Source organism: Monodelphis domestica, chromosome 1, assembly GCF_027887165.1.
Source record: "Monodelphis domestica isolate mMonDom1 chromosome 1, mMonDom1.pri, whole genome shotgun sequence".
NCBI lineage: Eukaryota > Metazoa > Chordata > Mammalia > Didelphimorphia > Didelphidae > Monodelphis > Monodelphis domestica.
In genome coordinates, this window is record NC_077227.1 from 459,472,781 (window position 1) to 459,494,578 (window position 21,798).

A 21,798-nucleotide genomic window follows, 5' to 3' on the forward strand; every position below is an offset into this window, starting at 1 on the left:
GGTTTAAAAAAGAAGCTTCTCCTGAATCCCTTGTCCTTCCCTTCTCCACATCCCCACTGCTAGTGCTTTCTCTCTGAGATTTCTATTACATTATACTGGATTATTCTATGTTACATATAGTATTATCTAATGCATAGAGTATATACCATATTTAATCTATGTACATCCTGGTACGTATATAGCTGGGTGCATGCTGACTCCTTGTTTGAAGGTGATCCCCCTGAGGGCAGGGACAGTCTTTCTCTCTCTTTTATCTCTAGCACTTAGCACAGTGCCTGGCACAAAGCACTTAATCAATGATTGCTGATGCCAAAGGAGCTGAATCAGAATTTGAACCTCAGCTTCTATAACTCCAAATCCAAAGATGGCTCCATTCTGCCAAGCTGATATTCTTGGCTTATCTTCAGCCAGGAAGGCTCACATTGTATCACAAATCCCTGACACAGTGGCTCACAAACTAGGAGCAAGCTTGTGTCTCTTTGCTGGTTGGGAATAGGGCCAGAATTACATTGAAGCTAAGCCTGGGAACTTTAAGAATACCATAGAATTAGTAGAGTCACTTCCTCACCTCATCTGAGAAAACCAAGATTATCTAACCCAGATTCTGTCAGCTTTTCTCTTCCATATTCCTACACATTTTCTTTCTTCCTACTATCTAGTCTCATATGAGGGGAAGATTCTTTGTTCTAATTTCTCCACCTGTCTTCCAAGTGACCAACCTCCATCAAGCATCCCTTCTCTTCCAAGAATCTTTCATTTTTCTCCCTACTGAGTCTCTCCCTTTAGCCCACAAAACTACCCAGGTCATTTGCAGCCCCTAGGCCTGTTCCCTTCACCTGCCAGGCTTTTTAGCTCTCTCTTTCCTCTTTTTACTCCTAAGCTTCCAGAACCAAAAGTCTACACCACTGCCTCCAGCTGAAGTGAGTAAACATTTAGTAAGTGCTTACATTGATCATGGGGCTTCACAGTACAAGGAGAAAGAGACAAAACAAAAACAAAGGGACTCTCCCCGCCACAAAACTTACATTCTACTGAAGGAAATAACATTCACAAAGATAAGTGCATAAAAAATAATGAGGAGAAAACTATTTAACAATGAAGAGGCATTGGGAAAGATTTTCCATAGGACATGGCACCAAAGCTGAGCCTTGAAGTTTAGAGTTTTTTTTTTAATGTTTTATTAATTCTCTTTTATTTACATCACTTTAACTCTCCAATAAGTCCTCCTTCCCTTGCCCCCTTCCAGCAGTATAATCCTGACTTGTAGCAAATAAATGTGCCAAGTGTGGAAATTCATGCTTCATTTTACATCTTATGGCATCTCTCTCTGTGGAGGAGGGAGTCATTAGGCTAGGAATTTTAAGAGGAGGGTGTATCTTTTCAGTTGGGGTAGGAATAAGTGAAAATAAAGATTTACTGATTGAAAAAAAAAGAGAGAGAGAAGGGTATAGAGGTAGTATCTCAGAAATGGAAACTGGCCAGATGTGGAAGGTGCAGGAGAGAGAAGAGTCAAGAGTAATGTCAGAATCCTGGCTGTTCCATGAACAAAGACAGTCCATATCTAGGTTCCTGGAATTTTCTTTCACCGTCTCCTGTGCCTGGAACCCTCTCCTGCCTCTCCTACTACTAACCTCCCTAGTTTCCTGGAAGTCCCCTCTATGATCTCATCTTCTACAGGAAGCCTTCCCTGACCCCTTAATTTCAGTGCATTCTCTCTCTCTCTCTCTCTCTCTCTCTCTCTCTCTCTCTCTCTCTCTCTCTCTCTCTCTCTCCCCTCCCCCATTTATCCTGTTTGCTTTGCATGTGGTCTTCCCTATTAAATTGTAAGCTCCTTGAGGACAGGAATCATTTTTTTGCCTTTTTGTATCCCCAGCATTTAGCACAGTGCCTGGTCCATAGCAGGTGCTTAATAAATGTTAACTGATCAACTGAATATAAGAAGATGGTGATGTCCTTTGGTAGAAGAAATATGGAAATCCTGGATTAAAATAGTGAATTTCATTTTAGACATATTGATTTTAAGAACTGATAGGAATATCTCGATGGAGATCAGCAGAAAGCTGGTGATGCAGGATTAGAGTTATAATAATAAATAATAATAACTGATATATGGTGCTTTAAAACTTACAATGTACTTTACATGTATTATCTCATTTGAGTCTCATAATAAATAACCCAATGAGGTAAATACTACTTTTTACAGGTAAGGAAACTGAGGCTAAAAAAGGTCAAGTGACACAGATGGTGAAAAGTCAGGGGCAGGATTTGAACTTGGGTCTTCTGACTCCCAATCTACATTACTGCATGCATTCTAAGAAGAGACTAGAACCAGATAGATTAATAATGAAAGCAGATGAGCTCCCCAAAAGAGAATGAGTAGAAAGAAAAAAGGGCCTAGGATAGAAGCCCAGGCAACAGTCATACTTAGAGTGAGCAAGAGAACAAAATGATTCAGCAAAGAAAAATGAAAAAGCAAAGTTCAAACTCCACCTCTCAATTGATTAGCCTGAGTTTCCTCATCTATAAAATGGAAATGTTAGCACCTACCTCCCAGGGGTGTAATGAGGATACAAGGAGATAACATTTATAAAGAGTTTTGCAAACCTTACAATGCTAGCTAGAATTATTTATGATGTATGGACCTGGGCAAGTCACTAAACTTACCCAGCTGTTCTCAGGGCTCTTTAAGACTGAATTAGGGAGCAGTTTTTTTTTAAACCCTCACCTTCCATCTTAGAATCAATACTGTGTAGTATTGTGAAGAGAGGTAAGGGCTAGGCAATGGGGGTTAAGTGACTTGCCCAGGGTCACACAGCTGGGAAGTGTCTGAGGCCAGATTTGAATCTAGGATCTCCCGTCTCTAGGCCTGGCTCTCAATCCACTGAGCTACCCAGCTGCCCCCTGGATGGGCTCCTTAATCTGGGGTCCACAGAACAGGGTCTGTGGAAGGATTTCAAGGGGTAGTTTAAAGAGCCCTGAGAACAGTTGGGTAAGTTTAGTGACTTGCCCAGAGTCACATAATCAATGTGTGCCCAAGGTACAACTTGAACCAGGTCTTCCTGACTCTGAGGCCAACTCTTTCTGCACTATGCCACACTCAAAAACACAAAGTGAATAAAGTGAGGACTAGTAGAACAGAGCGGAATGGAGGGCCTTGAGCAAAGAACAGGTTTTGGAAGGAAAGGAGGAAACAAGCACATCTCAAGCTTAACCTAGTCTGTACCAGGCACTGTGCTAAGTGATTTACAGTTATTATCTCACTTGGTCCTCACAATCACCTGAGAGGTCCGTGCTAGAATTACTCCCATTTTATATAATCAATTGAGCAACTAGCAGCGATGCAAGGACCCAGGACAATTCTGAGGGACTTAGGAGAAAGAACACCATCCACATCCAGAGGAAGAACTGTGGGAGTAGAAACACAGAAGAAAAACAGATGATCGATTATTTGTTTATATGGTATGGGATGTGGGGTTTTGGTTTTTAAAAGATTACCAAAATGAATAATATGGAAAAAGGTATTAAGTGATAATACATGTATAACCCAGGGAAACTGCTTGTCAGCTCTGGGAGGGGAGAGGGAAAAGGGGAGGGAAAGAACATGAATCATGGAACCATGGGAAAATATTTAAAAATTAAAAAAAAAAAACATTAAAAATGCACCCCCATTTTATAGCTGAGGAAACTGAGACAGACAAAAGATTAAATGTGTTGGGGTGAAAAAAGACTGTCGGCCAGAAATGGAACTTCCTCAGCATCCCTTTAGCTCTTCTGCCCAAGAGTTGATATGAAAAAAGAAGGGTTTTGTTTTGCTTTTAAACCCTCACCTTCCATCTTAGAATCAACACTGTGTCTTGGTTCTAAGGCAGAAGAGCAGTAAAGGTTAGGCAATAGAGGCTAAGTGACTTGCCCAGGGTCACACAGCTAGGAAGTGTCTGAGGCCAGGTTTGAACCCAGGACCTTCCATCGCTAGGCCTGGTTCCCCATCCACTGGGCCACCCAGATGCTCCCTTGGGGGCTTTCTTGCCAAAGATATTCGAGCAGTTTTGTCACTTCCCCTTCCAGCTCATTTTCCAAATGAGGAAATTGAGGCAAATAGGTTGAAGTGACTTTCCCAGGGTCTCATAGCCAATAAGTGTCTGAGTTCAGATTTGAACTCAGGTCTTCCTGATTCCAGGCCTAGTGCACCACCTGGCTGCCTAATCAAGCTAAAGGAGACCTTAAACATTGTTTAGTTCCATCTCCGGATTTTAAAGGTAAGAAAAATGAGGCCCAGGCAAGTGAAGTGATTCCTACCACATCCCAGGTCTGAGGAGTGCCAGGCTGACTAAGAAGAAGCCTCCCAAGCCTGCTCACCCTGGGCTCTCTCCATCATGATAGAACGCCTCCTAGTTGATGTTTTAAGAATCTCTGGGTGAAACATCAGGGAATCTCGACTCTGCACAATGCAAAGCTTTATTTGGCTCTTTCACAGACTTCTGGAAATGAGAGATTTGGAGACGATCTGGTTCAATCCCTCCCATTCCACAAATGAAGAAACCGAGATTCTGAGGCATCGTCATGTTCAGAGCTGTCTCGGTACACCTCAATGCCCAGCAAATGTCCTAGAATTTACCCGCTAATCCTCCTAACATGAAGATATTTTTAAAGGTATAAGTATCTCCACGATGCAATAAGCAAAGGATGAAATCTAATACCTTGAGGACCGAAGACTCATGGGAGTTGTACGTCATGGGAATTTCCGCTGTTCTCGAAGTTAAATGGGGAAAGCTTTTTGGAACAGATGCCATTTCAAGAAGTGTCTGAATGATAAGAGGCCGTTAGCCCGGGGAATTACAGAATCATGCTATCCCCTCTGCCCGGGAAGGAGACACGCACAGGAATCAGACAGAAATAATGGGCCAGCAACCAGCGTCCCGGATGTAAGAAAGGCTAAAAGGGCAAGAAAGCCGGCAAATCTCAGGACATCTACAGGTAGACTGACAGCCCTGTCCCTCCCTTCTCTCACTTGGGTGACCTCCTCAGCTCCCATGGATTCAATCACCGGCTCTAAGTTCATGATTCTCCCGTCTCCTTTTCCAGCCCTAATCTCTCTGCTGCCCTCAAGTCTCCCATCTCCAACTGCCGATTGGACATCTTCAACTCAGCATGTCCCAATCAAACGGAATTCATTAGCTTTCTCTATTGCTGGGGCAGCCAGGTGGTGAAATGGATAGAGTTCCAGGCCTGGAGCTAGGAAGATTTGAATTCAGATCAAATTCTTGACACTTACCACCTGTTTACCTCAGTTTCCTCATCTGTAAAATGAGAATAAGAGCACACTTATCTCCCAGGGTTGTTGTGATGATTCAATAAAATAATAATTGTAAAGGGGGGGCAGCTGGATGGCTCCGTGGATTGAGAGTTACGCACAGAGATGGGAGGTCCTGGGTTCCAATCTGGCCTCGGACACTTCCCAGCTGGGTGACCCTGGGTGAGTCTATTCACTTGACCCCCATTGCCTAGCCCTTACCACTCATCTGTCTTGGAGCCATCTAAGATGGAAGGTCAGGGTTCAAAAATAATAACAATTCTAAAGTGTTTAGCACAGAGCCTGGCACATAGTAGGTGATATGTAAATGTTAGCTATTCTTAGCTCTTACAATTGAGTATACCTTCATCTTACCAGTTAGCCAGGCTTAGCACCTAGGAGTCATCCTCTGCTCTTCACCCTCTCTTGCCCTCCATACCCAAACTGTTGCCAAGGCCTGTCCTTGACATCTTGACATCTTTACACTCTTGCATAGAACACTTCTCTCCTTTGGTATCATCACCAACCTGGTGTTTTGAATCTCCTAAACTTTAAGATAATCTAATTGGTTACACATAAAGGACCAATATATAAAATTGTCACGAGGGAAGGGATAAATTCATCCCACAATTATATAATATTAACAGAGAACAAAGGCACAAATATATGTTTCTTCTCCCTTTTCTTGGATGTAAGCCCTCATCACCTCACACTCGGACCGCTGGAATAGCCTGCAGGTGGGTCTGCCTGCCTCTAGTCTCTCTGCACTCCAGCCCACTCTCCCAACTGGTCCTCCCAAAGCCTCTCCCACCCCCATGCAATAAGCTCTGGTGGATCCCTAATTGCTTCCAGAATCAAATAAATTCTCTACTGGCATTCAAAGCCCCCCACCCCCGCCTACCTTTCCAGTCTTCTTATGCATACACACTTTCTTTCTCTCCATCTCTTTTAGACTCAGTGAAGGACACCAGCCTCCTTGTTGGTCCTCTAACATCTCCTGGCTCTGTGTCTTCATTGGTCCATCCTCTATTCTCTAGCTTCCTGGCTTTCTTCAAGTTCTAGCCAAAATCCCGCCTTCTACAAAAAGCCTCTACCAATTCCTCTCTGTGATAGGGCTTTCTTCTCTGATGATTATTTCTAATTTACCTAGAGAGATTTTGTTTGTACATAGCTGTTTGTATGTGGTCTCTCCATTAGACTGTGAGCTCCTTGAGATCAGGGATGTCTTTTACATTTCTTTGGATCCCCAGCTTGGCATGAAACAAGTGCTTCAAAACTGTTTCTTGATGGGCAGCAGTGCGGCTGAGTGGATAGAATCAGAACTGAAGAGGGAGGTTCTAGTTTCAAATCTAACCTCAGATACTTCCTAGCTGTATGACCCTGGGCAAGTCACTTAACCTCCATTGCTTAGCCCTTACCACTCTTCTGCCTTGGAACCAATACTCAGCATTGGTTCTAAGATGGAAGGTCAGGGTTTAAAAAAAAAACAAAAACAACTGCTTCATGATTAACTGACAGCTACTCTAGGATGATGGAGAGTTCTTTCATCCTACAGGCTTTAACAGCAAAAAAAAAAAAATTTCTTAAGTGCCTTTATGCATGAGGCATTGTACCAGATCTCTCTATGGTTATAACTCAAAAATGACCAATGCTTGCCGGAGAAATTTGAAAAAAGTGGTGACAGACTGGAATGGAGCCTTGACAGCAGCCACTGTTCCCTCTACTTCTAGGAAATGGGCCAGAGCCCCAATACCTACCACAAAGCCAAAGGGAGAAGCTCCCATTTTTAAGTTGCCCGTCTGTAGCAGCCTATGTAAGGTTCCTAGCCAAGCCTCCTAACTTCTCTATGTCGGCAAAAAAGACAAACTTCTGACCCTGCTGCCTCTGAAATGGCATATTATAAGCTGGATATTGCCTATGAATCAGCTTAAAAGAGACACTAAAAATAGTTGGTCCTATTACCAGACAGGTGAGAGTTCCAGAGGGCAGATACAGAAGCAGCAAGGGCTGGTGGAAAACGGAAAGAGCACACATTGGATCCAAAGTCGGGGGGGGGGGGGGGGGTGAAGCTCCGCTCTGCTGCTAACTACCTCACACTAGTCACTTCAGCTCTTGGGTCTTGATTTCCTACTCTGTGAAATGAGGGGGTTGAATTAGATGGTCTCGTCTATCTCCAAATCCTCCATTTCTATGCAGATGACTCCCAACGCCTGCCTCTGCCTGTCTCCCTTCTCCCTCTCCTTCCTTCCTCCAGTCTGTCCTCAGGCCCCCCAGCATAAACGGAAACTGTCTACGCCTGTGCTCACCAGCTCTTTCTTGTTTCTTCCAATGGCACCTCCCAGTCTCCCAGGCTTGTGACCTTGCAGTCCTCTAGCCACTCTCTCACCCCAGAATATCCTCCTCTCCCATTTCCCGGCCTCCAGTCTTAACCAAAGTCGTATTCCCAACGCGATACCGTGGTGCCAGTCCTCCTCTCTCACGACCTACAGCCTATCAACTCAATTAGACATTCTCATCCTTGGCATTCTCCGTCCTCGTCCTCTACAACTTGGCCTCGAGCTATTCTTCTCGTCCTCCCCTCACACCCTCACATTTCACATATTGTTTTCTTGCCAACTCTGCTACGCCCCATCGCCTGCTCTCACTCTCTCCTTACCCATCTCCACGCGTTCACTCGCAGCATCTCCCACGCCTAGAATGCACCCCCATCTCCCCACACGTTAAAATGCCTTCCTTTGGAATCAAATCAGATCCCCCCTCCTCCTCCCTGAAGCCTTCCCGGATACCCCTAGGTGAAAGATAGCTTTCTCTTCTCAAATTTTTCACATGACTTGGTATCATCTGCTTCATTCTCTTTTGGTTCAAGACAATAAATCCCTGTCCTCATTCACCGCTCTCCACTAGGCTGTAAGTCCCTTGACATCAAAGCCTGTGTTGTGTCGGTATTTGTATCTCCAGGGCCTCACAGGGTAGGCATTTAAGAGATGCCTGTTGAAATGAAATCACATCACTTTAGAGCTGGAAATAACTTCAGTAACCCAGTCCAACACCCGCATTTTGCAGATGAAGAAACTGAGGTCCAGGAAGGGGAAGTGACTGAGACAAAGTCTCACATTGATATAGTGGTAAAAGGTTTGCATTGGAACCCAGACCTCCCGACTCCCAGTCCACTACTCTGTCCCCTGGGCCAGGAGTCAAACTACTTCTGTAGGCAGATAAGAAAGCCAAGATATAAAAGGGGGAAGTAATTTGCCCAAGGTGGCTCCCAGCAAAACTGGCCACTCCGAGCTGGCCTTGGGGGAAGCCATGTGGAGCATGCTATGAGGTTTGAGGATCCTCTAAGGCTTCATCTAGAAATATAAAAATCCACCTTGTCTTCCCCCAAGACAGAAGTGCTGCTGTTTGATCCACATTCCAGGCAACAAAACACATCTCTCCAGGGTCCAATAGGAAGAAGCAGGAAGCACTTTCTATCCCAACCGCCAAGGCAGACAGGCCTATGGTGGGCTGCGGATAACTAGCTCCGTGAACTGGAGAGCAGCCCCCAGCCCAGAGGGGAGGGGAGGAGTTGGGAGAGGCGCCCCCGTTCTTTCTGACTTACAGTTTTTTGCTCCTCTTCTGAGAGGCCTCAGCACCCTCGTCACAGCTTGCCTCAGCCCCGCTCAGCTAGGGAAAGAGGAAGAGGTTTGGTTTACATCGAGGTTATCGCTAGGACAGAGGAAGCCCAGGGGGTCCAAAAACATGGCAGCCCCTCACCTGGAGGGCCCAAGGGGAAGCGCCAAGGAGGTCATGCCTGGGGGGAGGGGGAGGGAACAACCTTCAGCAGGCAGAGCGCTATCCCTACTCCTGGCAGGAGGAGGCTCTGGCTTCCGATTTGCCGCGCCAGAAGCTGGGCCCAAGACGGCAAAGCAAGGGCTGACTTGGAGGAAGGGTCTTAAACCCCCTTCCTATTTGTTATTGCTTTGGTCATCCTCAAGACTCTGACCTTAGTGGTTTTTTTGTTTTTCCTCAGACTATTTTCCCCATGGCTACTTGATTCATGATCCCCCTCCAGCTCTTTCCTGGACGGAACAAGCAGTTCCACTGGGCTCTACGTGTATCCTTGTTCTAACCTTAATGATAATGTTAGTGACAGAAGCAGGGACTAGAACCAGGGGTCCTGCCTCAAAGTCTAGTGCTATAAGCATTCAACAACAGTACTTGGCCATTTCCTTCAGCTTTCATTTCATGATGGTTGCCCCTGCCCTACCCCACCTAGCAGCATCTTGCTCTCCTCAAGAAGTTTATAGGATCTCAGGATCATTGATTTAAAATGGGAAGGTATCCAGTTTGGCAGCTGGGTGGCTCAGTGAATGGAGAGCCAGGCCTGGAGACAGGAGATCCTGGGTTCAAATCTCACATACTTCCCAGCTGTGTGACCCTGGGCAAGTCACTTGACCCCCATGGCCTAGCCCTTACCACTCTTCTGCCTTGGAGCCAATACACAGTATTGATTCTAAGACAGAAGGTGAGGGTTTTAAAGAATAAAATTGGAAGGTACCTTTGGGGATCCTCAAATCCAACCCCTTATTTTCCAGATAGGAAAGTGAGAGTCAAAGAGGGTGTCTGATTTGCTCGCGGTCACCCAGGTAATAAGGACTCTGGCTCCAGATTTGGTTTTCTCCCTGTCTCCTTCCAGCCAAGCCACTCATTTCGCAGTCCTGGCACGGCTCCTAACGCCTATCTATTCCTTCCTTCCCACTGCGGCCTGCGGCTTCTGCTCCTCCTCCTACCCAAGGGCTCGCCTGGCCGGTGCCCCCTCCCTTCTGTGGTCTCTTACACACAGTACCACGCAGTTTAGCATGGATCAGCCTCCATCCTGGGCTGCTCCGCAAGGACAAAAACAAGGAGCCTTATCAGCTCTTCAACTAGACTGGAAGCTTTGGCAAGGCAAGAAGTGTGTCCGCTCTTGTGTTTCCCACAGCGGGCGCCAGTATGGATAGTTGGTGGAAACGCGGGCGGATTGGCCGGCTGCCAGGGCTTCATCTGCCACGTTGGGTTGCCAATGAGGTGGGCTGATAGTTTGTCACAGAACTTGGCTGTGCGGGTTGTTGAGCTTCCCTTTGCTTTCCCCCAAGTTTTGAGGAGTAACGACACACACACTCCATTTGTGGTCATGGGCCCGCCTTCCTATACCAGTCTCCCCCGCGACCCCCGCCCGTGGGAACAAGCACCCCTGGCCCCTCAGCCTGGCGCTGGGCTTCCTTCCATTCTAACCTGGAGTTTCCGCAGTTTATCAGGCCCGCACAATGGTCCTCTTGGGCCCCTCCCACTCCCTCCTCCCTCCACCGGACTGGGGGAAATCAAAGCAGCTCCAATGTCGGAAGAAACTTCCTTCCATTGTTGGGCAGGACTTGTCTCGACTCCGCTGTCTGCTGGGATGGTCGGACCCACCCACCACCCCAAGCAGACCCTCGGGACTCCCGAAGAGGCCCAGCCTCATCGAATCTGTCCCTGAAAGTCAGGACTGGAAAAGCTCTTGGAGATTATTGTAGAAGAGGACACCGAGGCCCTGAGGACAGACGGGTACTGGCTCTCAAGGCTGTGCAGCAGGTTTCAGTGCTCAGCACAGTATGGCGCACGCGGTGTGTAGATAGTGAATAGATTTATTGAGGTTAGTCGTAATTCGGACATGAGCCCAGAACTGACCCCCAAACAAACTATCTTTTTCTTCACAAAATGGGCATGACAAGCTCCAGGAATGATGGAGGTGGGGGCAATAAAGGGAAGCACCCTGAGAAGAAAAAACCCATCTATTACTCTATTTTATAGGAAGGTAAACCGAGGCACCATGAAGGGAAGGCATTTGCCTAGGGATTAACCCAGCAAGCCTGATTCTCAATTCAATCAACATCAAATTGAAGTAAACCAAGTACAATTTTTTTCCAAATACCCTGACTCAGCCTCATGAAAAGGTTTTGTCAGTAAGAACAGCACCATCACTGGGGGCGTGGAGTGAAGCCTGGGTCAGGGTTGTCAGCTTCCTGAGGGCAAAAATCCAAGAGCAGCAGAGCCAAAGAAAGGCAAGCGGGATCATGGAGGGACGGAACCCATCGAGGCCCAAGGAGAGGAGTGACTTTCATCCTTAGAGTCAGCCTGGCAATGGATTGTCTTTCTTTTTTTAAACTCTTACCTTCTTTCTTAGTATCAATTCCAAGGCAGAACCGCGGCAAGGACCAGGCAATTGGAGTGAAGAGATTTGGCCAGGGTCACGTAGCCAGAGATGCCCAAGTCCAAATTTGCACCCAGGTCTTCATGATTGCAGGCCTGGTACTCTGCCCACTGTGCTACCAAGCTGCCTGACAACAGACTTTCCTTGGAGCTGAGATACTATAGTGTTTGACTGGCATAGTTTAACTGCCATTAAAAACAAGATCACTTGAACATTCATTGGTTTCACTTGACAAGGACAAGAGCTAAAGCCTCGGCTTCACCGGGCACAGCTAACAGAGAAGTAGCGGATATCTAGACAAGGCAAAGAGAGGCAAGGAAAAAAGATAAGCTGCAAAGCAGGGGTGGCAGGAAGAGCATGGTGCGGTGAAAAGACTGAATCTGGAGTCCCAGGACCTAGGTTTAAAACTACGAGGAGCAGCCAGGTGGCTCACTGGTTAGAGCCAGTTGCAGGAGATGGGAAGGCCAGGGTTCAAATCCAGCGTCAGATACTTCCTAGCTTCATGACTCTGGGCAAGTCACTTAAACACAACTTGCCTAGCCCTTACTGCTCTTCTGCCTTGAAACCTATACTTAATATCGATTCTAAGACAGAAGGTAAAGAATTTAAAAAGAAAAATTTTAAAAATAAATAAATCTATGTCTGCTTGTAGGCATGTCATTTCCTAATCCAGGTGTTGTTTCTTCATGAGTCAAATAAGAAGATGGGATAAAATGCTTAGGTCTCTTTATACGTCTACAGCTACTCCTAGACGGCACTCTCCCTGGATATTGGGAGACCTGGTGCGGATGAGCCACATCTTCAGAGCTAAAACTGGGCAAAGCTGAAGGAGCCTCTCTGCCCTCGTGATCCCTACAGATGGTCGCTGAAGACCAAGATCACCCCAGAAACCGATTGCATTGGAAAGAAATCCTAAGCTTGTGCTGAGGTGGTGTGAAACCAAGAGTTTATGGAGGAGATTCAGGGCCCGCCTTTGCTCAGCCCTCCCTCTACTTCAAAGGATTTATCCTGGGAAAGGCTTGTACCCGCTCAGGAAAGCATTCCATTTAGCCACAAGCCAGGTTTCTAATATTACAGCACAGATTATCATCTCTAGACGCACATAAGCCTCATTTGCGCCTTATTCCAGCCACACAGGCCACGTAGGGTACTGTGCTGCCTCCATCTCCACGTATTCTTAAATTGTAATGGTCCAGCATCGTCAGTAATGGCTAACTAATCAGCCTGGACACAGCTCAGAACATGCCAAAGGCCTGGAACTCTACCCCCAACATCTGTTGATATTCCAAAGGGAAACAGAGTCTAAAAAGAAAATGCTGGGGGTGGGGGCAGCTGGGTGACTCCATTAATTGAGAGCCAGGCCTAGAGACAGGAGGACCTGGGTTCAAATCTGGCCTCAGACACTTCCTAGCTGTGTAATCCTGGGCAAGTCTTGAAATCAATAACACACGATTGATTCTAAGACAGAAGGTAAGGGTTTAAGAAAAAAAAATTTTTTTAAGAAATAAATAAAAAGAAAATGTATTTTTGGGGGTGAGTTATTTTTGCTACCCAATCCCCTCTGAGAGGAGATGGGGGGATGATGTGGTATGGAAGAAGGAGCACTGGAGGCAGGCCCAACTACTTAGCACTGGATTCTGGGCAAAGCACTTAGCCTCATTCACTAACCTTGTGCTATCTACTTCATAGTATGGGTTGTGAAAATCAAATGAAAAGTAGGTATACGAAGCACTCTATAGGGTATGAAGTCCTAGACTAATAATTGTTGTTACTAATATGTCCCAGGAGTAAATGTTGATAAAGTTCATTTTTAGAGACAGATTATTATTCTGGACTAAGCTTTTGGCCTGGATTTGGAAGGACCTAAGTTCAAACATTGGTTTAGACATTTCCCAGTTACGTGACTCTGGGCAAATCATTTAATTTCTTTTGGCCCCTGTTTCTTCATCTGCATAATGTGAATAATTATAGCATCTAACTCAAAAAGCTGTTGTGAGGATCAAATGAGAAATTATTGCTTTGCAGACCTTGAAATACTACATAAATGTTAGCTGATATTAGCTTCTCTGGGGGCAGCTAGGCAGCACAATGGATAGAGGATTAAATAGAGTTGGGATTCTAAGTTTAAATCTGCTCTGACTCTTTCTAGCTGTGTGACCCTGGGCAAGTCACTTAACCTCAAGGGCCTAGCCCTTACTGTTCTTCTGATACTAAGACAGAAGGTAAAGATGTGTTAAAAAATAATAATAATAATAACTTCTCTGACTTTCTTCAAGACTCGACTCAAGTCCTACTTTCTGCAGAAAGCCTTTCTAGGAGAACCCTCTTCCATTTACTTTGTATAGATCTCATATGCATATAATTATTTCCATGTTTCCTCCCCCATTATCATGTGAGCTTGGGGAAGGCAAAGTCAAGGTTTTCATTTTTCTTCCTCTGTCCAGCAGTCAGTACACACAGTGTTTGATCATGGTAAGCACAGAACAAATGTTTGTTGACTCACTGTTATTATTGTTTATAATAACAATCTAGACCACACTTCTACTCAAGGGAGGATCTCCTGATGAAGGACAATATGTGGAAGAGAGATCATTTGGAAGGAGAATATTGATACAGAATTTTTTCTCTGCATAGGAAAGAGCAGGTCTAGGAAATCTATTTTGGAAGTGGTGGCTTAGAAAATTTTCTTTGGTTGAGAGTCAAAGAGAACTAACTTCTGTAAGTATTTGGACATGAAGGAAGGAAGGAAGGCCCAGGAATCAGGAAACTGGAGTTTTAGCCCTGACTCTTTCCCTAACTTACTTTGTGTTCGTTTCCTTGAATAAATCAATTACTCCATGCCTCAATCTCTGGGTCACAGTTTCCTCCTCTTCAACACGAAGGGCCTGGGATGGGATGATTTCTAAGGTCCCTTCCACCTCCAACATTCTAAAGTTCTAAGATAATCAGGCTGCTTACTTCTTGGCTAAAGTCATGTAAACTGAGGAAATAGGACTCCATTTTTGGAGGAGAGGAGGGGAAAGAAGGAAGGGGGGAAGGAGGAAATAGTTTAATGTATGAATCCCTCTGAAGGAGGGCATACCTATTTGCCACTTTAAACTGGCAAACATCCTCTGAGCAAGGCTCACTCGAAGGCAGGTCGAGATCTGGAAAACTAGTACTGCAGGCTATGAAAGAAAGTGACCAAAGCCCTGATCAGGAGCTAAGTTGGAGCTTCTCTCCACCAGAGGGCAGGGGTGAGGAGCCTACTGAAAGTTTTCCCTCCTATCATTGCTCCTGTTAAGGAGTTTTCAATGTTCTGATGCTTTGATTTAACGGAAAATCCAACATATCCTTGGGCCCACATGCTTTAAGGATTCATTTAAGCATTGACCCCATCCACCCCAAGCCTGGGCTCTAACCTTAACTGTCCAATTCAATTCAACAAGCATGTTTTAAATGTCTGGTATGTGAAAGTTGCTCTACTAGTCCCTGCCCAGCCCCTATATGACTATGACTCAAGGTATGTGTCTGGCCCCCTCTGGGCATCAGCTGTCCTACTCATCAAAGAGTGGTGACCACTCTGCTCTCAGGCAAGTCAGAAAGACTTCAGGGCCAATATGCATCACTCTGTTTTGCTAGCTTTCCATCTTTGTTTCTGAAGAAGGGACGAGAAGGTATCACGGGGAATGTCAATAAAATGTAGATTTAATTTTCCAAAATAAAGTGGTCTGAAGGTCTGAAGCTCAGGGTGCACAGGATGGAGTTTCTTCACTCACTGAAATCTGACCTGCCCATAGAACGTAAGCCTCAAAGTCTCTTAAAGAAATTATTCCTTGAGATAAGGATGACCAGAAAAAGAACCTTCTCTTCCTCCATCACCAGCTCCAAGTCCAATTTCCTCAGCCTGCTAAAGTCCCACCCTACCTCTCTAGCCTAATGTCCTTTGCTCCAGCCAAAGTCTACTCACCATCCTCTTAACAAACACACTTTGCAGATTTTTGCCTCTGTTCCCCCATTCACATTATTTCTCTAGTCCTACCTATCCTTCAAGATCCTGGTCAAGTCTCACTTGCCTCAAGAAGCTTTCTCACATCACTCTAAACCATAAAGATTCAAGGGCTATCACCTTCCTCTGAATGCTTACAGTGTTCTCTACCACACATTTGGAATTTATCATCTGCTGCCTTGTTACATCTCTCATGTTGTTATATGACTGGTTATTTAATTTTGTGAGTGTGTTTCATTTGCTTAACTAAGTTATAAACTCCATGTATGAAAGCAAGGGCTACTGTTTTATACTTTCTTATAAATCCCATCTCCTCTCCTGGTCTCTAGGTTGCAACCTCTTCCTCAGCGTCTTCATCTAAGACACCTTCCTGCTCTATCCCTTCTGTCTCTAAGCTCTGGCTGAAGGTAGGGTCCAGGTGTGCCTCAGGGTATCACAAAGGGCCGCTTGTCAGCTAAGGGAGGGGCCTTGAGGACAGTCACTGGCAGGAGGCCCAGGTTCTTCATTGGCCACCCCCCCTCAGCAGGCAGGGGCCTTCTGGGTGGGTGTGTGTGTGGCCTCCCTTTGGGATGGCTTGTTCCCAAGGAGGTCTGTGTTCCTCAACAAGGTTTCTAATCCTGCCTCTATTCCTTACTACCTGCATGAATTTGGGCAAGTCACTTAAAACTTTTTGTGCCTCAGTTTCTTCCCCTACAAAATGAGATTGGAGCAGATGATGGACAAGATTCTTCCAATAGTGAAAGTCTTCCCTAACACATGCTCAGCAAAGCCCTCAGTCCAGGTCCTGGATGTCCTTCCCACCCCAATCAGGAGGCATTTTCGCTTACCTTTCTATGTCCGGTAAAGAAGAGAGAGAGATGGTGCATGGAGCCCCCATTCCGGCCCAAGTCTTTCTTCACAGTCCCGGGGGAGGCCAGGGCCCAGCCACTCTTCTTGCCCTCGCCATCAGAGCAATTAAGGGTGGTATCTGAGGTGAAGCAGTGGCTCTTGGTCTCCTGCAGGAGGCTTCCCTCACTGTGGGTGCGACGCCGCAGGGAACTCTGCACCGTCAGCATGAACGTCCCTTCCGTAGCTGATGTCTCAATCATGCTGCACCGCTTTGCCTCATTGTGTTCCAGGTAGCTGTCGTCACTTTCATCATCCTCTTCCTCATATCCCTCCTCACCTTCTACTTCTTCTTCCTCTTCAGCATCTTCATCGAGGATACCATCCTGCTCTATCCCTTCAGCCCCTAAGCTCTGGCTGAAGGTGGGATCCAGGCGGACCTCGGGGATCACAAAAGGCTGCTTGTCAGTTAAGGCAGAGGCCCTAGAGCCTGGACCCTCTTCTGTGGGCACTTCCACTTGAGGACAGTCACTGGCAGGAGGCCCAAGTTCTTCAGGTGCCCCATTGGTTACCCCTTCAGCAGGCAGGGGCATCTCAAGGTTCGTGGCCTCTCCTGCAAGTGCCTCCCCTTGGGACGGGTGGTTCTCAGGAGGACTTTGTTCTTCAGATGCCTCATTGGCAACCCCCTCAGCAGGCAGGGGCATTTCCAGGCTTGTGGCCTCCCCTGAAAATATCTCCTTTTGGGAAGGATTACTCTCAAGAGGCCCTGGTTCCTCAGGTGCCCCACCAGCACCCCCCTCAGTAGAAGGGGGTACTTCCTCCTCAGAAGGCATCTTTCTTCTTTCATCCACGTCTGTCTCAAGCATCTGAAAGAAGAAAATAAAAAAGATGAGGCCAAAGAAATATCATATTGCATAGAGGTCTCAAAAGTCTTGGTTCACATACCTGTGGCTGATGGCCACAGGACCATAGGATTTTTAACTGAAAGAGATTTTTCAAAGATTACCCAGACCTTCACTTTTCAGATGGCAACTGGTTACCTGATGACTGATTTCCTACCCTTGAAGAGGACCCAGATATCTAGAGAACCCAGAGGAGGCAAAAACCTAGAGGTCAAGACAAGAAACCAAAGCTAGATCCACAAAGACAAAGGATCTGCCTAATCTAAGCCTGGAAGCTTTTCGGATTCTTCCGGAGCAAGATTAAATAACCAAAGGTTTAGCACTCAAAGACTACTCCGGTGTATCCACCCATCACACGTGGCAGATTCCAACTGAGCCTTGCAGAGCACGGTGGCATTGCCGTTGCATGAGACAGCAGAGAAGGAACAAGAAATGGTAAATTAAAGGATATATTAGGCCAGCACTAATGTCTGGAGAGATGCTACTATACCAGACCCATAGGGGAGCAAAGAGGGGCCAGCATGTTCATTTTACCTTTGCCCTCTGTACACCAGTTCCCACAGTCAACAAACCAGGGAGACCAATTCTACTTCCCCAAAGTCTGAGGTTTTTTGCCTAACCCCAGGAACATAAAGAGACAGGGGCTTTTCAGAGACAGGGACTTTTCAGAAACAGGGACTTTTCAGATTGGGGTCTTCTAAGTACCCTTAGTCATTTCTGGATCAAAGCTTGAAGACACTAGAATAATGCCTTTCCTGCTCAATCCTTGCTGAGACCTGGGGCCAGGGTGGGAGTTGGGGAAGTTCTAGAATCCCATCTTAATAAACAATGGCCAAAACACTGACTGGCAAGAAAAAAACAAACTGGCTTCTAGAAAACCCTGGTGGTGAGGTTCCCATTACAGAATGAGGCCAGGTAGCCCAAAAGTCAGGGAGGTCCCCACTTCTCCACTCTAACACTGTCTCCTTGAGAATTGTGATCCACTTGCTTTTATGAGAGGATGTTCTGTCCGAGGCCTGGGGGCACAGCTCTGAGTGGTCAGTCTCCATCCTCTGCTCAGATACACTCTGCCCCTGAGAAGTTCTTGGGATTTCAGCATTGCGGTTTAGTGGGAAAGGCAATGCAGCAGGAGTAAGGAAATCTGAGTTCTGAATCCCAGTGCTACCAATTTACTGATTGCACAGGATTTTGTAAAAACCTAATGAGAGCCTCTTAAATAATACTCACCATAGCACTTTGGACAGAAGGAAACTTTCTGAGGCCAAATGCAGAGCCAGGAAAATTCATGGAACCTCTTCCCCCACAGCTAAATCCCACCAAATTCCTGAGAACTGGAGTCTCTGATCTAGCTCCTCCTCTCCTCTCCATTTCACTCTGCCTTCCTTCCTCCGTTCACCTCCCTCCATTCCCCCCTCCCCCGCAGCCCTCCAACACACACACACACACACACACTCACCCTGAGCAGTGCCCATTCTTGGAAATGAAGGGTTGGACTTCAACTCTGCAGGGTTGCTCCCTGACACATTGAATAAGCGATCTGAGGCAGCAGCAGAGCTGAGGCATTCCTGTCCACTCTTACATGTGACTGAGAAGCTGCTGCTTACTGAGAAGCAACCTCATCACTTCCAGGTTTCAAATCCCGGCTTGCCATCCCACCCTCCAAAAGGGTTCATCAGCAAAACAATCTCCACTCTTCCAGACAACTCTCTACCTGCTTCACTGGGCTCAGCAGAAAAAAAAAGGATGGTAAGCAGCCAGGCGGTTCTCATCCATAGCCAGTGTCACCACCAAGGACCAGCACCCCCAGGTCTGGCTCTCCAGGGAAGTGACTAGCTTCCAATTTCCCCTTTTCTGGTATGGCCTAGGGTGGAGTTGGGGGGCGGGAGGAGTGGCCCTGACGTGCCCTGCTCAGTGATTCTTTTGCCAACGCCTGGGTGGGCAGGGGGGCTGGAGAACACAGTGACAAAACCAGAAATGCAAGTCAGGCAGCTCAGACCATTCCCACTGGCAGATTAGAGCAAAAACAAACAATGCTGAAAAGGGGAAGTTCCCTCCTAATCGCCCCAGCCTCCATCAAGGGGGCAGGTTCTCCTTGGTTTCACCAGGGAGGATTTCTATGAGAGATTTCCTAGCCAAAGGGCCAATTTAAGAGTGGCAGAATAGTAGAATGAGAAGTCACCTAAGTTCAAGCTGCTCATTTTTTTAGAAGATGAAGCTAAGGCCCAGGGAGAGAGAAAATGACTTGCTCAAGGTAACTTCCTTCTAGTCCAAGGCTCTCTTCCCCTGTAGCACACCACATGGTCACTGGCTTCCTCTTACCTCTCGTTACTGGCCTACCCTTTCAGCTATAGGAACAATGGAGTTTTTGCCTGGAAGTTTCATGCTGCCAGAAGGGCACCTCACCAGAAGACCAGAGGATAATCACTTGGCCCAAGATTGGAAACCCCTGATCTTTTCCAAGGGTCCAGAGAAGGACAACATGACTACTGGCAGAACTTCCCTTCTCTGATTGATTGCTTCAATCCGTAGCTAGAAGCTGCTGACTTCGTGCCAATGCTGGCTGAAAAGGGACCTTAGAAGCCATTTGGTCTAAAGTCTCACTCTCTAGATTCCCAACCCAGGGCTCTTTCTACTGCACCAGACTGCCTTCTTCAGCATATGTACTTATGGACCTCAAAGAAATCCTCGGGGAAAGAGAACAGGCTGAGATAACATTTCCTTGGGTTCTAAGCACTTTCAAAAGGATCACAAATAATCCCACTTGCCCCTGGAAAGGTCCTAGGACCTCTAAATTCACTCCTCAAAGGTAATCCTTCCCTCTGAGGCTTCTAGAAAGCATAACTGCTCCTGCTTGGCAGGAAGCTGGGCAGAAAGCAGCCTCAGCTCAGCTGAGCATACCATTCCTCTACTGATCCTTGAGGAGAGGATTTGAGAGCCCAACAAGAAAGCCAACCATTCTGGTTTTTGAAGAAACTGGGTGGTGCCTTCCTGCCTTTTCTAAGCCTAGTGTTTTCAGAGACCTGATCCTTCTCTCTAGATCCTTCCAAGAGGATTTCTAGATCTCTTCCATCTTTTAACATGGCTTAGCTGTAGCTTTATTTAATTCTGCCCTGTGCCCACATCAGATAACAAAGGAGCAGGAAATGAACCAGTCTCTTTAAAGAAGGCTCAGTTTAGTATTTCATTAAATCCCCTCCAAAATTCAATCCAGGGTTTTAGCACAAAGCTTCTCAGGAGCTGCCATTTACCTTTTGACTTGCCCAGACTACAAGAGGAGTAGCAGGATCTGGCTTTCTGAAAGGCTGCTTGAGGCACTGGGGCATTATATTGGAATATGGCTAGAGGTTGGGGCAGAGGAAACAATAGCAGAAAAAGGATGACTTCTTGGTCTAAAAGCTGATACTTGGCAAAATTATTAGCTCCTTCAGAGATAGGGGAAACCATAAAAGGATGGGTTCTTAGAGGTCCTGGTGAGGTCATTTCTAGATTATACATTCCTTGAGGGCAAGGGAAAGCTCTGCTTTTCTAACCCATAAAACACCTGATACCTGTTTTGGAATATTAATAGTAAGTGATCAGTAAATCCTGAATATAATGAATGAATGAATAATTGAAGATTTGAAAAGGTAGAACCCTTCCAGCAAATTTGGACCCAAGGTTTCCAAACAAACTTTATTTGTTGTGATAAACAAACAAAAAACAACTAAGTGCTGGGAAAACTGGTTGTGACATTAAAAAATTAGTTGTGGCAGCACAGCACAACTAGAAGTTCACTTCTTCATCCCTCTGTAGGTGACCATGGGGAAATGGTATTACCTCCTCTTCTAGGATTGGACAATGTGAAATGAACAATCTCCTCAGCATCTACATTCTGAGTCTGCAGTGACCAAGATGGGGTTTCAGCACTTGAATGGTTTGGGGAAAGCCATTTCTAGAGCTTTTCACAAACAGACTACCCAGATTCTAGTGTGTTTAACCTGGCTCTTTCAGAAGAAGACCCTGGAGCCTCCAAAAGATTTGCCAACAGCACTTGTGTCATCTTAAAGCAAAAAGCTCTCATAGCCTCACATTTGAGGAAGGACTCAAATATGGCACATAGGAACACTGACCAACTCAAATGTGCCCAAGGGAACCAGACTGCCAAGGGAGAAATAGGACAACCGTCCCCTTTTTTCACATAGCTCCAAATTCACACTTCATACCTGCCTCCAGGAAGCAGAGTGTAATTTTTTTTTTAAACCCTTACCTTCTGTCTTAGACTCAATACTAAGTATCTAGTCAATAGATCTAATCTACTATCTATCTAAACTATATAAGTATCTAATCTACTAAGTATCAATTCTAAAACAGAAGAGCAGGAAGGACTAGGCAACTGGGGTTAAGTGACTTGCCCAAGATCATATAGGTAGGAAGTATCTGAAGTCAAATTTGAACCCAGGACCTCCTGTCTGTAAGGCCTGACTCTCTATCCACTGAGCCACATAGCTGCCCCCAACAGAGTATTAAAAAATCTTTACCAATAAATTCCCATTTACTAGAAATATCACCAATACATTCTATTACCTCAGAGCAGGGGAAGATT

General features: G+C 46.0%; 1 protein-coding gene across 13 annotated transcripts in view; it reads right to left on the reverse strand.

The window, feature by feature from the left end:
• The window catches only part of RGS3 (regulator of G protein signaling 3), a 233,983-nt gene that overhangs the window by 11,160 nt on the left and 201,025 nt on the right, over positions 1 to 21,798 (reverse strand). For 12 of the 13 annotated variants that reach the window (XM_007474992.3, XM_007474993.3, XM_056812414.1 and 9 more), the window contains 2 exons: positions 16,317 to 17,180; positions 8,892 to 8,956 (listed from right to left, as the gene is read on the reverse strand). In XM_007474992.3, the coding sequence (XP_007475054.1) occupies positions 8,892 to 8,956; positions 16,317 to 17,180 (929 nt within the window). Of the gene's footprint in view, positions 1 to 8,891; positions 8,957 to 16,316; positions 17,181 to 18,672; positions 19,337 to 21,798 lie in introns of those variants that run through there. The other variant, XM_016422557.2, reaches the window with a different exon arrangement.